This window comes from Canis lupus, chromosome 1 (genome assembly GCF_003254725.2).
Source record: "Canis lupus dingo isolate Sandy chromosome 1, ASM325472v2, whole genome shotgun sequence".
Lineage (NCBI taxonomy): Eukaryota > Metazoa > Chordata > Mammalia > Carnivora > Canidae > Canis > Canis lupus.
This window is the reverse complement of record NC_064243.1, coordinates 62,519,352-62,536,540: the sequence shown is the minus strand read 5'-3', so window position 1 is coordinate 62,536,540 and position 17,189 is coordinate 62,519,352. Positions and strand designations below refer to the sequence as shown.

At 34.9% G+C, this 17,189-nt stretch overlaps 1 protein-coding gene across 17 annotated transcripts in view; it reads left to right on the top strand.

Moving 5' to 3' along the window:
- The window catches only part of TRDN (triadin), a 362,541-nt gene that overhangs the window by 274,203 nt on the left and 71,149 nt on the right, over positions 1-17,189 (top strand). For 14 of the 17 annotated variants that reach the window (XR_007413384.1, XR_007413383.1, XM_035705844.2 and 11 more), the window contains one exon: positions 122-172. The exons of the other annotated variants lie outside the window; for them this stretch is intronic. Coding sequence is in view for 12 of the 14 variants with exons in the window: in XM_035705844.2 (XP_035561737.2) it covers positions 122-172 (51 nt within the window). In the remaining 2 variants the exon portion in view is untranslated. The remainder of the gene's footprint in view (positions 1-121; positions 173-17,189) is intronic. 17 annotated transcript variants of the gene reach the window in all.

Here is a 17,189-nt window from a genome sequence, read left to right as displayed (position 1 = left end):
AGAAAACATCATATAATTTCCACCCAGGTTCAACTTACTGATAGCTCACCGACTCCATTATATATGTGTTCTCAAATCCTTTTATCTTGGCTTCAAATAAATGCTCAATGTTTCTTTCCAGAGCCTATTAAGGGAAAAGAAGTGAAAGTTCCAGGTTCCCTAAAGGAAAAAGGTAATATTGTATAATGAAATGTGAAAACACATTGATCTGCCTATTGCATATTCAGTTATTTGCAACAAAGTAATATATTACTTATTTTTCAGGCTTTTAAAACTGTGACTTTCATATGCCCTTGTATATTTTTGAGCAAAGGAAAAAGGACTATTTTCTATCATAAAATTCTATGTTGGACTATGAAACAACGAAGCCAAGAGGAGCTATGTCAGAAACACCATGAAGGCTTTTTAAAATGCATATGTTATTCTGATTCCACAAGCCTGTAGTGGAAAATCTGCATAGCTGCATTTTATAAATATCCCAAGGTGAATCTTAGAAGGAATAGCTATGGAAACCGAAGATTTAAGATAAAAATAGTTAAACTTTCTCAGTGATAGCTTGCCATTCTGTTATTCGGATATAATAAAACTCTAAACATATTTTATAGCTAGGAGGAACTTAGAGATAAACTATAGTCCAATACCCTCATCTTATAGATAAACAAGACTGGAATAGTCAAGAAGCCTTTCAGTCATCGTAATTTGCAACAGAGCCAGCATTAGAAATCTGATCTCCTAAATCAAGCACTATAATAATGTATCATAGTGCACCTCCAGCCTTCTCATTATACGAGGCCCAAAGTAATGTGGATTCTGATACGCTGTATACCAAGCTATGTCCCCTAAAACAAAAGTAAATATGCAAAGTCCAATGGAATATAATTAGTTTTCTAGTTAATGCCAGTACATCCTATGGGCATGGTATCATACTCAGGATTATCTAATATTCCTTGTTTGGTTGGTTTTTTAAAAAGATTTTATTTATTTAATCATGAAAGACACACACGCACAGAGAGGCAGAGACACAGGCAGAGAGAGAATCAGGCTCCATGCAGGGAGCCCGATGTGGAACTCATCCCAGGTCTCCAGGATCACGCTCTGAGCCAAAGGCAGATGCTCAACCGCTGAGCCACCCTGGCATCCCTAACATTCCTTGTTGTTAAGACAAACATAAGTGAACCAGTGAAACCATGAAATATGCCTACTATGTTGAATATAAGAAATAGAACCTGTTTCTTCTACATTTACCTGTGGAGAAGATCTGCAGGAACTATTGACCAATTAATGCACAGGGACTTAGTGGTAAAAAGTCCCAACTCTTATTGAAAAGAAAGAGACTTTTGGTGAACTTGTAAGACATGTGGTAGAGCTGGGAGAGTTATGGGAAAGTCAGCAAAGGGGAAAGCTGACAGAGGAATCATTCAGAGAAATGAAGGGCACATGGAGAGTCCTCATTAGTCAGTGTAGCAATGTATAAAAAACATACCCTTAAGTCATATTTTTCTAAGTTTGCAATTAATTTTAAATTAAACAAAATTGCTGTTTAATGAAACACAAGAGCACAACATGATTTTTTTTTCTCAGCCCATAGGCATACTTGATTTTTTATAAAAGTATTTTAGAGCAACATAGCTTCAAGCCTATTATTAAATTTATGTTTCACCTTAGAAATGTATTATCATATCTAAAGCTTTATCATCACTTATGATAGTAGTTCTTTTGATGCTATATACAACTTTTATGCTATTCTGGTGTGATATGTAAATTAGAATATCTTGCACTGCAAGAGAATGCTTACATGTAATGTTAAACGTCCAGGAGATAGCAAAGGGTTCCAGCATTGTATTATTTAAAAAATGGATTAATTTTGAATGACCTTCCTATAAATTTACCTAAACACTAACTTATATCAAAGAAACTCTAGGTTTCTTTGGCATGATCTGATTGTGATTAGAATGGATGTTTACATCACAATCTAAATTGAAATGATTTGATGCCATCGAGTAATGTAATCATTTAATAACGCTATTCTTATTCCTTTGCCAATCTAAAACAGAAATATTTTTAAAAATGAGGAACAGACAAGCATATTACAAATTTGCACATATTTTATTAAGGAAGTTAAGTTCAAAAAAAATTTCCCCTAGACGAAATGCATGTGGAATATACACATATGAATGAAAAATAATTCAAGTTTCCACCTAAATCATTTAATGAGCATTTTAATCTTTGACCCCTGGACATATCTACTTTAGAGTTTCCTTTCTACTTTCCCCTCATTCCAGGTATCCCTTTTTTATCATCCTGTACCATTTAGTCAGTGTAGCACTAGCCAGTTCATGTCACAGATAATGATGGTGGAAAGAAAAAATTTTAGAAAACATACCTTTTTTCAACATTTTACTTTTATGTCATGGATGCTGAATTTTTGTTATTGTATCATTTTTTTACTAATTTTTAATGACAAGTATGTATAATCAAGGGAGAGTTTGCATAAAAAGTCAATTAAATCACCAGAATTATTATTTCATTTTATTGAAGTATAATGACACACAATATCTTATCTTAACTATTTCCACATATACATCATGGTGATTCAATATTTTTATACATTATGAAATGACCCCTGATAAGTCTAATTACTATCCGTCTGTATACAAAGTTATTACAATATCATTGACCATATCCCCTATATCGTACACTACATCCCCATGACTTATTTTATAACAGGAAGTTTGTACCTCTTAATCCTCTTCACCTATTTTGCCCAGACCCTAACCCTTTTCCTCACATCTGGTAATCAATGATTTGTTTCCTATATCTATGAGACTGTTTCTGTCTTGTTTTGTTCATTTTGTTTTTGAGATTCCATGTATAAGTGAACTTGTATGGTATTTGTCCTTCTCTGACAAATGCTACCTCACTTAGCATAATACCTTGTAGGTTCATCCATGTTGTGATAAATGGCAAGATTCCATTATTTTTTATGGATGAGTAACATTCCATTCTGTATATATGGTTAGAGTAGAATTTAAGACAAAAAGAGAATAAATCTGAACAGAAAAGATAAACTTCACAAAAGCATAAAGAACCATATTATACTTTTGAAATCTACAGATTAATAAAAATAGAGCAAAGATACCTGATATGTCAAACTTGTCAACTTTTATTTGTTTTAAAAACAGCTAAACAATTAGCTATTAATTGAACAATTAAACAATTAGCCTTTAATTAAACAAACAAACAACCAGAAAATAATTTCATAATCACTGAAACATATGGGTAAGATTTGTGATTTTTAATCAGGACTGACTAATGTAATTTATTTCCATGCTATAGTAGAAGTTAAATAATTGAGAGAAAAACAATAGCTGGAATATATCTCAACTACATGAAGTTTTTTTAACAGGATATTTATATACACTCCATTTTAGTACTAAGGTGATATATATATATATATATATATATAAAATAATTTTGGGTAATCTTGGAAGATTATTGTAGTCAGAATTTAATATCATGGACTGATTATTTTATTTTTAAAGCTTTATTTATTTATTTATTTATTTTAGAGAGAAAGCACGTGCATGAGGAGGGCCAAAGGGACAGAGGATGAGGGAAAGTCTTAGCAGACCCTGTGCTGAGTGCAGAGCTTGATGTGGGGCTCAATCTTACGACACTGAAATCATGACCTGAGCTGAAAACAAGAGTAGGATGCTTAACCCACTGCACCACCAAACAGGCAGCCCAACTTGATAATATATTAAAAGGTACTAATACAATTCAAAATTATTTTGACATATTGGAAGCTAGGTTCAATAGACATGAATGTAAGGAATTCACTTTGGGATGAAATAGAATTGTATAGATTTAACAGAAAAACACTACACAAAAGCAGCATATAAGAATTTTGCCTTAAAACCCTTAAGTGAATACAAGTAAAAAATTCAGCACTAGAATTTGAAAATATGAATTATATTTCTCATAGAGACAGTAATAGCTCACATTGCCATTACTCTTTACTCTTTATTTTGAATGATTTTGACCCGCATGGCCTTGTATAGTGCACAGTTGATAAAATACTGTTCCCATTTTAAAAGTGTAAAAAAAATATATTTACAAGTTTATAGACTTCACAAGCATTTTAGTAGATATTTCCTGCTAAAATAACCAAGACAAAAATCTTCACACTTTCTGTTTGCTCATCCACCCTTCTGTGTTTTTAATTTTCTGATTTTTCTCCACACTTTCAATATCTCCTCTTAGGCTTTTTTCACAAAGTGTGAAGTGATGTCCTTATTTCAGAATATCATATTTGATTGCAAATATTCTTCATTGCACATGACTCTTTTTATGTTTTTGTTTTGTTTTAAAGATTTTTTTATTCATGAAAGACACAGAGAGAGAGGCAGAGACATAGGCAGAGGGAGAAGCAGGCTCCCCATGGGGAGCCCAATGCAGGACTTGATCCCAAAACCCCGGGGTCATGATCTGAGCCACCCAGGTGCCCTAGACTCTTTTTTTGTAATATGATAGGTGCTTGGAGGGGTGACTTCATGCTTTCTTTATGGAAGCTTCATAGTTACAAAGAATGACCACCAGGATATTAGAATTCCTGTGAATCTATTTTTGGAAGAACATAAAGTATTTTGTTCAAGCACAGCCCAGTGGAAGAACTGGTACATAGCAGTTGTGTTAAATTCCATTTAGCCCTTTAGAAGAACTACACCAGATGAAATAGCTGGTCTGAGGACATCTGTGTTTGAGGCTTCCCATTTCCCATTAACCTTTCCATTAGGATTCTGATTTTGTGTCCAGCTGATTGGTTGTATATATTCAATCCAAACAAAGCAAACACTAAGTACAATCTTAGTTTATATCAGACAAAGTCAGAAAGTTTTAGCTTGTCCATCCATCCATCTCTTTCATTTCAGCTGCCATATAATATGACATAATTTAATATGACATCATAAAAATAGCTAAAAACAAATTTTTTGCATACTTATATTTTTAGAGTAGGAATTAATCATTTTCAATTTCATATTTGCATGAAAAAATACACTTTCAGCTACTTCTGCCCTATAGAATTTGAAGAGTAGCTTCATATGACATTAAAGATAAGTGTCAAGGGTGCCTGGGTGGCTCAGTCGGTTGAGCATCTAACTTCAGCTCAGGTCATGATCTCAGGGTCCTGGGATCGATCGAGCCCAATGTCAGACTCCCTGCTCAGCAGGGCATCTGCTTCTCCTTCTGCCCCTCCCCCTGCTTGTACTCTCCCTCCCAATCTCTCTCTCTCTCTCAAATAGTTTTTAAAAAAAAAACAGGTAAGTGTCAATCATTTAATTTGTTATAAAAATGTAAAAGCTTTTCTGGCTTCTAAAATTGTTTAAGCATCCAATCATAGTCAAAAACCAAGTGGCCAGCTACTTAAATTTTTCTAAATTTTTGCCTATAAAATTAAGACAAACACAATTTTGCTGTCATAACTCTAATGATTCTTTTCTTGAAGAAGCTTATAGATCATATTAAACAAACTCATAAGTGGGATTATATACAATAATATATTTAGAATAATAAATAAAAGGTTACAGTTATAGCATTTAGAAAGCTTTACTGTAAGAAATGCATATTTTATCATTTATATTAATCAAAATAAGATTTCTTCAGCAAATAGCAAAGCAGACCAAATAAAGAGCTTTATGGTCAATAATCTGTAAATAATTTTATTCTCTCACAACTTTTATTGAGTCATATAAATCACTATGGAACCAAGAATGTCTTGAGAAATTTTCCAAGTCAGCATTTATGATATTCACTTTTATTATAATTTTTAAATTGGTGTTTAATATGTGCAAGTCCTAAAGTTGGCTTAATATTTGTTGTTGTTGCTTTAGCAAACTTTCAATAGTTGTTGCAAATTAATATTGAAAGAAAAGTGAATTAAAGAAATGACTCCAGGATAATGTCTCACATGACTGCGAACATTTATTCTTTTGCTGATAAACTTTTCATCAGTTAGAATAGAAAGTAGAAGCACTTCAGACAACTTACTTTCATTCACTCTTTTCTTTTGTGTTTTTCCTCAACTAATGACTCTTCAAAATATTGCTCAAAACTTTATTGAGTCCCTACTATGTTTGGCAAACTAGTTGGTTGGTTGGTTGGTTGGTTGGTTGGTTGGTTGGTGGTTTTGTTAGACACTGTGCTTGCTCCTGAATGATACAAGTCTCCAATTGCAGAATTAACTCAGAGGCAGACATATAAATACAAAATACCATCCAGATGGGTGGAATCCTTTTACAATGTGTACGTATATTAAATAACCATGATGTACACTTTAAACATCTACCAACTTTATGTGTCACTTATCCTATAATAATACTGAAATAAAAATAAAATAAAATAGAGTAAAATAAAATAAAATCCACTGGAGATGAGTGAAATAAGAAATAAGAATTATACCCAGTGCTATAAAACTATAGAGAAAAATCAACTTTAAGCAAAGGACGCGCATCTCATATGTAAACAGAGATACACTGTATTGTAAAATGTAAAAAAAAAAAAAAATGTGGAACATGCCTTTATGTATAGTTCATCCCTTCAGGACACTTGCCATTTTGCTTAAAAGTCAAAGAACAATATGTGTAAATGATAATGTGTGGTATGTAATGGCATAGCATTAAGAATAGAACAGTTAACTTAATAGTTTGTAAAAACTGCTCTGTGGCATAAAGACGTCTTGAGATGTAGCCTTTAGCTATTTTAGGAAAGCCACTAGCACTAGTCTTATGAGATGCCAGTTTTCTCATTAATCAAGTTCTGCCACTATATTCTACAAACTTTATAAATTTTTAGTTACATAGGTGAATCTTATCTGTGCATGTTTCTCTCTTTGGGTAATCAAAAAATCTGATTAGAGTAATTTTTAACAAATAAGGAGCGTGGGGCACCTGGGTGTCACAGTTGGTTAAGTGTCTGCCTTTGACCCAGGTCATAATCCCAGGGTCCTGGGATCCAGCCCTGCATCAGGCTCCCTGCTCAGTAGAGAACCTGCTTCTCCTTCTCCCTCTGCCTCTCCCTACTGCTCCTGCTCTCTCTCTCTCTCTCTCTCTCTCTCAAATAAATAAACAAAATCTTTAAAAAATATGAAGCTTATTTTGGGCAACAAGATGACCAAGGGGAAGTAGACTAGGGTGCAAAATTGCTCAAGGATATCATCAAGAATCCAGGCTTCTGGCTTCTCCAGCTTTTCCAGCTTCTCCAGCTTTGCCACCATTGGCTTGTGTCTTTGGTCCTGAAAGTGTCAAGTTGGCTGTAGTACTTCCAGGTAACTTATGAGTGTTCTTGCCAGAAACAGGACAGAGATTCAAAACCTTTTCTTCACAAATCTTTGTCTATTTGGGAAGGAAAGCCCATTTCAGGGAGTTTTATCCACACGTTTCTGGCCGTAACTGCTTCACAGTGGCCAATCCAACTCCAAGAAGATTTGGGAATTCTTATATTTCATTTTCCAGCCTCTATATTACAGGAAGGAAAGGGAAAGTGTGGGAATAGATGTCGAGTACCAACCTACATCATCAGCCGCAACAGGCAATATATTGAATATAATTCCTTTTTTAAAATATATAAAAACATTAGGATAAAATTAGAGTCCCCTGTGAGTACTACCAGGATTGTTCTGTAGTATTTTTTTACTTGAGAATATATCTTGAATATTATCATATTAGTATACAGAAAATACAAGGGCAACGAACACTGGGTTTCAGCTTTCACAGAAGTCTAATGGAGGGTGATGAATGTTAAAAGGGGAATCACACTAATAAAAGAACACCTATAAAACTGAAAGAAATTCTTTGACAGAAGGAGCACAGTGCTATAAGGGTAGACATAGAAAATTCTGACTTAGGTTGAGAAATCAAGGAATGTGTCCCGATGGAACAACATTGATTTGAGGTGTGAAGGTTAAGTAGGAATTCTAACCCGTGAAGAAATCAAGAATAGGAGAGAGCAAGGAGGGAAGAGGTGTTTTGGAACAGTCAAATTTCTTGTGAAAGAGGACAGTGTTGTAGAGGCATAGAAAGTGTTAGCAAGAGAGACATAAACAAAAATAAGAGATATACAGAATTTTGAAAACCTGGAGTAAGCAAACTATATTTCATGGGCCCAATCTGGCACATCAGATAAGAACGTGTACATTTTTAAATGGTTGAAAAAGAATCAAAAGAAGGATAAAATTTGGGGGCACTTGAAACGTGTAAGAAATTCAAATTTTAGTATCTATAAATAACATTTTATTAGAACACAGACTCATTCATTTGTGTTTTGTCTGTAGCAGTGTTTGTGCCCTAAGAGTGGAGTCGAGTAGCTACAACAGAGATCAAATGGCCTGTAAAACTGAAATATTTACTATCTGGTATTTTACAGAAAAAGTTTGCCAACCCCTCTGTAAGCCATATTAAGGATTTTGGTATTTAGTCTAAGGGCAATGGATGCATATGCACAAAAGCATTTTATACATGTTTGAGAGTATAGGGGAAGGGGGTTGCATTCTGTAACGCCACTATGGTAGTGAATTGGCGAAGGGCAGGATGGGATTCGAGGAGACCAATGAAGATACTACTCACCTAGTATCTAGATGACTGATTATGGTACCTTGAGCTTGGATGGTTGTAGGTGAAATGGAGAAAGAGGACATTTAATAAGATTTCTATTTTATACAACTAAACGTTTGACACCACTGGGATGGGACACCAGAAAAGGAGAAGCTTAGAATCGTAAGTCTGGGTTACAACATGTTGAGTTTGGGGTGCTTAGAGGGGATCCAAGGAGAAATATAGGGTTGGAAGCTCTCTTAGTGTGAGGTTCAGAAAAGAAATTTAGGTTGAAACGTAGCTATTTGCAGGATATGTTTGCCAGTGTGCAGAGTTTAAAGATGTGGGCATGAATGGATGAGTGATGGAAAGAGTCAAGGTGAGAAGAGTCAAGTTCTGAGTAGAGGTACTAAAGAATATATTTTTAAAATGATAATAACAATAATAATAATAAAAGTATATATTTTAAAACTCAATCTCGAGGAACCCAGAACTTTCTTTTTTAGCATGAGTACATCCAGACATCTTGAGGGCCAATACTAGGAATCTATCTGCCCTGCTTTTTATTTTCTAAAAGTTGGTATTCTATGCATTTTCAGTTGTCACTAGTTTTTAAGTCTTATTCTGAAGGTTCCAATGTTGATTTTATAAACATTATTTAAATACTGATTTATCTACATACAGACCTGTAGGGAAAAGCTTGACAGTTTGATGAAGAGTAGATATTATATAATCTACTTTTACAAGAAAGAATCAAAAGCAGTTGGTCTCAGAGATTTATCCCACAGAGCACCTTTTAGAATATGTTAACTGAACATATGTCAGTCAGAACATAACCAATGTTCTTGTACTAATGACCACAAATATCCTGATGTCTAATGATTGACATTAAGCAAATGAAATTTTCTTCTGAAAAGTTCTAGTTTTAATATTATCTATTGTTCTAAGTCTCTAAACTGACATTACAAGGATTTATTTTGTCTTTTGTAACTGATCATTCCAATAAGTAAATGCGACTAACCTAGTTGATTCAACTTTCTGAATTTTAAGTTTTTCTAATAATATTGCAATTCACAATACCATCTTTGCTTATGACATTGGCATCTTATCAGATGTATTAGAATTTGCTGTGATTTTTTTTTATTTTATTTTTTAAAGATTTTATTTATTTATTCATGAGAGACACACAGAGAGAGAGAGAGAGAGACAGAGAGAGAGAGGCAGAGACCCAGGCAGAGGGAGAAGCAGGCTCCATGCAGGGAGCCTGATGTGGGACTCGATCCCGAGTCTCCAGGATCACGTGCCAGGCTGAAGGCTAAACCACTGAGGCACTGGGGCTGCCCTGTGATATGTTTTTAAATTCTAACTGTTGATCCAGAATACTAGATTTCATAATCAACATTAGTATTTTAATTTTTGTGTATTTTGTTCTGTTTATTTTTTTCCTGTGCCTTGTTTCTGATTTAATTCTTGACATGATTTAATTCTGCTTTGAGTTATTTTGGGAGAAAATATTATGACTATCATGTTAACAGTGAAGAAATTGATGCAAAAAGATTAAAGGATTATCTATGGTTTCTATGCTGGATTAGCTACTTAGTATCTGATTTAAATGCATCTAAAAATAATCTTACTTTCTTTTGTTCTTCAATATTGGAATATATTAGCAAGACTTATCCTAACATGGTATCAAAGCTCTTTTTTCCGCATAACAATTTTTCCTATTTGGTAGGAATATGGGAAAGTTATAGAGAATTTGTTGATTAAAAAAAAGACCAGTCAGATTCAAAAGCATAAGATGTCCATAGGTGCCTTTACAAATCCATGATTGCTCATTTCCTGAAGAATTCTTTAAGTGGAAATTGAACCAATAATGGTAGCTCTATCACTCTAAGGAGCAACACTTTTCCTTTTGTGCCCATCTGGCCGAAATGCCAAGTTGATAGAATGGAAAGGAGTTATGTGTTGATAAGAAAAGCGTTGAGGTTGCCAGAATTTTCTCTATTGTAATCATTGGCTTTGCAAATTAATGTATCCAAACACTGTGAATTTTTATTTTCTTCCTCCAAGAAATTAATGCACAATAATAACATATATATACAATGATATGTATGTGAAATATATAAACAATTACAAAGGTAAAGCACCAAGATGTCTTCCTTGGTATTCTTTCCATTTAAGTTCTCATTAAAAGGGGCAAATTAGCATGAGAAGACGAGTCATTGTCCCTTTGCATACCCACTTTTGTTGTCACTCCAAGCTAACTAATGCAAACGTTCTAATGTGCTTCTTTCCTTGAGGGGATTTTTTTTCATTTTTCCTGTTCACTTTAAAGATTTAAATATTTTCTTTTCACATATAAGGTCATGCATTATTTTTAGATATTTGAATGAGATATAGGATGACCCACACTTAAACCCATGACCTGTTATTAACGCCATTGTTTATTCTCACTTCAAGTTAAAGATGAAGGTCAGTGCCCAGAGAAACAGGAAGAGTCTAGTTAAAGACAAACTCTCCCTTTGATAAGGGGAAACCAAAGAAAGTCCACTTATTTACCATGGCAAGTGCTTGTTCCACAACTTTCTGAACCCATTGAATGGTTTAAAGTCAACTGGCTCATTACCTAAAAAACATTCAGCCAGCTATGCTGCCATCTTCAAATAACATCACGGGATGTTGTTCTGACGGACTGACTATTCTTTGTGCAACCGATATGTGCAGCCTCTTCCAATTATCTCTTACTTATTTCAGTGTGTGCTCTTCACACTAGGAAACTCCAGGAAGGAAAGAATAATGAGGTGCACATGGAGAGGCATGAAAGAAAGAGAAGATAAAAGCAGAGTGACGCTATCAGAACCATGGTACATCGTATTTAGCATACACGAAAGACAAAGTATCATGGAAATGAAATGATGACAGAATGAGGCAGGAAAAATGTATGCATTTATTCTGTGCTGCGAAGAGAGAATGCCCTTTGGCTTATTTTGTGGCACCGTTAGTGTCCACTCAGCAAACTTTCCTTGTGTGCATCAAACTCCTTGGGAATCTTGCCAGGGAAGGATTGCAGCATCCGGATTTAGACATAAAGCATTGAGTCCTCCATTAAGTGCTTGCATTATGAACTGGAACCACTTGAGAACTATACCTACAGAAGTTTATAAAGCATACTTGTTTTTTTCTTGTTGGTCTAATGGGAATGAGAGTGGGGGGGGGGGTGCTTTGAGTGTATGCATACTTGTTATGGAAAAAGCCCTGCCTAGTAGCTGGAGTTTTGTTTTTGTTTTGGGTTTTTTTTTTTTAAGATTTTATTTGTCTATCTATCTATCTATCATCATCTATCACACAAAGAGAGATAGAGAGAGTGTGCACAAGCAGGGGAAGTAGCAGAGGGAAAGGGAGAAGCAGGCACCCCACAGAGCAGGGGACCCAATAGGGGGCTCTATTCTAAGACCCTGGGATCATGACTTGAGCTGAAGCCAGACGCTTAACCAACTGAGCCACTCAGGCACCCCTGTAGCTTAGCTTTAAAATAACCAGCTACAAACTAGTTAACTCACTCTGAATAATTATATCTGATTGGGGCAAGTTAAATATAAAAATCTGAAGATTTATGTGCAGCAGTGTTGAATGTGAGTGAGTCAGTTCTAATGGGCTTTTCCACCTAGGGAAGGCTGTATTTAGTTAATGGGACAGGGATACCACTTCATATTTTGGTCTGAACCACCTAAAAGTGAACCTTATAAATTGATTTCCCTGGTGTCTTGAAGCCACGTTTTTACATTGTTTTGTATCAGTAACAGTTTTTGGGTGTTGGTATAATAGTTGGGTATTTTTTGGGGTGCTCTGTTTCCAAAGATGAACAAGATAAAATCCCCATCCAAGAAAAATCTCACAATACTTGAAAAAGAGGGCTGTAAAAAAGGAAGAGTGAAGTGGTCTCCAGAGGTGCCTGAGATCAGACATACTAGATTATTTTTAATTCAATCTATGGACATCTATTTAGATCTTAGTACATGAGTGCCCAGGAAAGATTTGTTAAATTATTTGATCTAATCTTAACCACAACTACATCAGCTAATTATCATTTTCCATTTCATAAGGTGAGAAAACCGAAATTTAGTTTCAGATGCCTTACATTAGATCATTGGGTTAGTAAATGAAGGGAATAAATTTCAAACTGAGGGCTTTTTTCGTTCACTCGGTTTATGTCTATTTGTCTGTTTTTGTCCAACCACAGTACAAAATGATCTGTGAAAGCCCTTAATTTGGATGAGGTTGCATAATTATTTGAGAATGCCATCACTCTGCCCCCTTGATTATGCATGGAGGATTCCTCAATTTATAAACAAAGATGATACTGATTTAGAAACTCAAGCAGGAAAAACGGAAGCATAGAGAATGCATAGTGATTCAAAACCATATGGACATGGTTAAAAAAAGAGGAAGGAAAATATTAAATAGCTCATAGCATATTGAAGTAAAGAAACATAGGCACAGATAAGATGAAAAGTCATGGAGCTGATGCCAAGGGGTTGGTTCTCTGTGTGACATCACCCAAGCTTGGAACGGTATTTTCTTTTGGAGGTCTATGAACAGAAGAGGTTCCAAGTCAACCTGAGTGTAGCCAGATTTCTTCTTTCTCACAATTGTATTTACCTGAACCACAAAGTAATGTGTCCACAGCAGATGAAATCAAATGCTACCTATAAAACAGTATCTGTTGGGTCGCCTGGGTGGCTCAGCGGTAGAGAGTCTGCCTTTGGCCCAGGGCGTTCCTGCAGTCCCGGGATTGAGTCCCACATTGGGCTCCCTTCATGGAGCCCGCTTCTCCCTCTGCCTGTGTCTCTGCCTCTCTCTCTCTCTCTGTCTCTCATGAATAAATAAATAAAATCTTTAAAAACAAAAACAAACAAAACAGCATGTGCAAAACAATTCCTCTTAAGACATGAAAAAACATGAGTTCAGTGAGAGTTGTCCCAAATCCCTAATTTTGAAGCCCAGCTACTTGGAATGATAGTTTGTCCCATAGCATAAAGCCTCATCTAAAAAAAAAACAAAATGTGAAAGTGTGTGAGTGTGTGTGTGGGGTGTGTTTTGTGTATACATTGTTCTAAGAAATATAATGAGAACCATAAGAAAGTTATCTAAATGTGTATGTGTGTGCATTAGTAGTGGATTTTCATAAAAAAATGCAATGATTACTCAAATGATGTGACAACCGTGGGTTTAGAATAAATTTATGGATGCTACTTTTTAATTAAATATTTAATAAAACCTTAATTGTTTTATTTACAAATATTTTTATTTAAAAGATACTGTATTTAACAGTATGGTAGAAAAATATAGGAAGCATAATTTAAAATATCAATAAAGAGACCAATGTGTACTATTTGCTTTGTATCTGATGCTGTTCTAAATGCTTCACCTGTAGGTTCACTTTCATTTTTACAGCATCTTTTTTTTATTTTTTTAATCTATGTGAATATTGACATTGAAGCACTAAAAGAGACTTGCCCAAGTTACACAGGCACCTGAGGCGAATTTGGGCTGCATGCCCTGCGGTACGACTTGTGTCCTTAGCCACCATGCTTTCCAGACTCTTTCAGGCCAAAACTCAAAAACAATTGACTGCTGAAGTTCTTTTGTATTTTACCTGAAAAAGATTTGGTGACTTGCTTTGAAATGTAAAAGTTTCTCATGCCATTAAATATGGACTACTATTCCAGGAGTGAATGAGATAGTAATTTCCTATCAATGACCAATCCATTTATTTAGTTTAAACAGCTTAGTTTAGGAAATTCATTTTTTACAATATGATTTTTTTTACAATATGATTTAAGGGCTGAAAAAAATAGAAACTTCAGTGGCTATCTTATTTATGCCAACTGCAGTATTAATAACTCCATTAGTAATTTGTCTACATATTATAACTTAGGTAAATACAACCTACCTATAAAATGTAGAAGGTAGCTTACTGTATAGTTTTTATACATGAAATGTTTAAAAGCTTTCATTCTATCTGTAGCAATAATAATGATAGCTGTTGGCTTATAAATGTTTAAGGCTCTCAAGTCAGGAAAAAAATCAGTGAGCAAAGACCAATTTTGCCCCTTAGTAGGGAAAATGTTCTTAGACAAATTATGAAGCCTCAGTATCGTTATCTCTAAAGTGGGTGTAATAATGGTATTTACCTCATAGGAGAGGTATGTGAAGATTGTATAAGATAATTTCTTCATTTGTGCAATAAATATTTACAGATCCTCTACAAAAGCACTCATCTAAACATGATGATTCAGCAGAGAAAATAGAAATTCATCTCAAGACTCATGAAGCTTATATTCTCCTGGGATTAGAGAGCAAATAAACACAGGAACCTTTAATATCACATAAATAAAATATAAATAATGCATATAGTACACTTATTTAATAGTGAATGCCATTAGGAAAATATCACTGGCTGCAAAACCTGATTATCATTATTTATTTTACATAAAAAGCCTCTATGTATTGAAAAACAAATGTGAAAATGATGACCAAGTGGAAAAAAGGAAGATCAGAGATATGCAGCTTCTCCTTACAAAATATTTAAAATAGAGACATCCTTTTTTTAAGAATTTATTTATTTGAAAGAGTGAGGGCGTGTGTGAGCAGGGGGAGGGACAGAAAGAGGTGGGGAGAGAGAGAATCCCAAGCAGCCTCTGCTCTCTGCTCAGGGTGTGGAACCTGACCAGGGGCTGGATCCCTCCACCCTGAGATCACAACCTGAGCTGAAACCAAGACTGACGCTTGACCGAGTTTCCTAGGGACCCTTAAGATAGAGACATTCTTTAAAAAATGTTGGTTCTTGGGACTTATATATTGCATAGATTTCTTTCTTTTAATTTCATGAAGACAAAACAGAGACTCCTACTCAGAGTTGATCTCCACTGCTACCCTTCTCTGACTCCAGTGCATACACGCTGAAGTTTGGGTTGGCCTGCTTTACTTGAGAGCATAGAGTTGATGACATTGAAGATTCATTAATGAAGCTCCCCTCCCCAGGCCCATCAGCAATTTACATTTCATAAACGAAATCAACAGCCTGGAAAAGTCAGTGCTGCATATGAAATGACAGGCTGTCTGCCTCAACAACTCAGCGTGACGATCTCTTGATTCAGTGTCTCTGCACGCCTGCATGTGGAGCTGAGAATGAGGGGCTCAAGTGACAAATGTTTATGAAAATCGAGTATTTTATTATTATACAATAATAATCAGTGGTAAAAAAAAAATATTTCAAACAGTAAAGATTGGGCGAAAATAAGAATTCCCTTTCTCTTTTTCTGGCCTCTGGGTTCCAATCTCCAGTACTGGCCACTGTCCTTAATTTCCTGAAACTTATCAATGAAGCCTTTTGAATAAACTTAAATATACATATATATAAAGAGATATATATGCATATATATAACTTTTGACTAAAGTTAAATACAAATATATATATTTGTAATATATATTGTCATTTCATATGACTAGGAATAGACATCTACATGTGACTCAAAAATTAAGGACTTAACCTTCAGTAGTAATGCTATCTAAAAAATGAAGGCACTAGGCTCTGAATGAGCAAGTAGCCTAATAAAAGAGATGCTCACCTTAGAAAATCCTTTGACAATAATCTCACATAGCAATTCCTGCTTTGCATCTTCAAGGATAAAGACCCAATTCTGTAAGAAAAAAAGAAAATTACCATGCAATTTAAGTTTATGAGCATAATTTTAAAATAATTAAGCTCTTCCAATACATCACTTATAATTCTCATTAATTTTACAACATTATTTTCTCCATTGTAGGAATGACAAAGTTGAGATTTAGGGTTTTAAGGAATGTCCAAGGTCACAACACTTAGTAAGTAATCTTGTTTTTAAAGCCAGATTATATGATCCAATGCTTCTTTTTACACTTCCCCTGAACTCATAACTTGTGAGGTCACACTGTAAGGGCTGTTTGCATAAAATAGCAAAAGTCAGTAGTTGTATCCTAATGCGAGGGGCCATGGGCACGTGTGGGTTGGATAGTGCACATTCATAAGTGTCTGTAAAATTCTATGTGCAAGATAAAAGTTGGTTCTGCTTGTATAATACTCCTAAAAATCATATTGCATGATAAAAATATTCTTAACAATTTTTATTTTTTTCAAAAGACCTCTTGACAAACATTAAGACAGATATTTCCATTTCAAGATTACAATGACACTGTGACTGAGGGGGTGAGAGCCATGTGTAGAGTGGGAAGGAAAGCTCTTTCAAATAGCTCTGCTTGATGAGTAACATGTTTGTGAACCCCACCCTAGCTTTCAAATCACTAGGACACTGCAATTTTATTTCTAGCTCTGGAAGCATGAGCTGAATCAACTTCTTCTAAGGCTACGGATGCATGAGCAGGAGTATTTGGTCTTTCTATAGTCACCATTTTGTTCACGTATTCATTCATTCCACAATATTTATGGATCATATACCATGTGCCAAAGATGTGAACAAATGCTGATGTTTGAGTAGCAAACAAGACACAGCTATTGCTCTTGTGGAAATTAAAATCTAAAAAGGAGACACAGACAGTAAATGA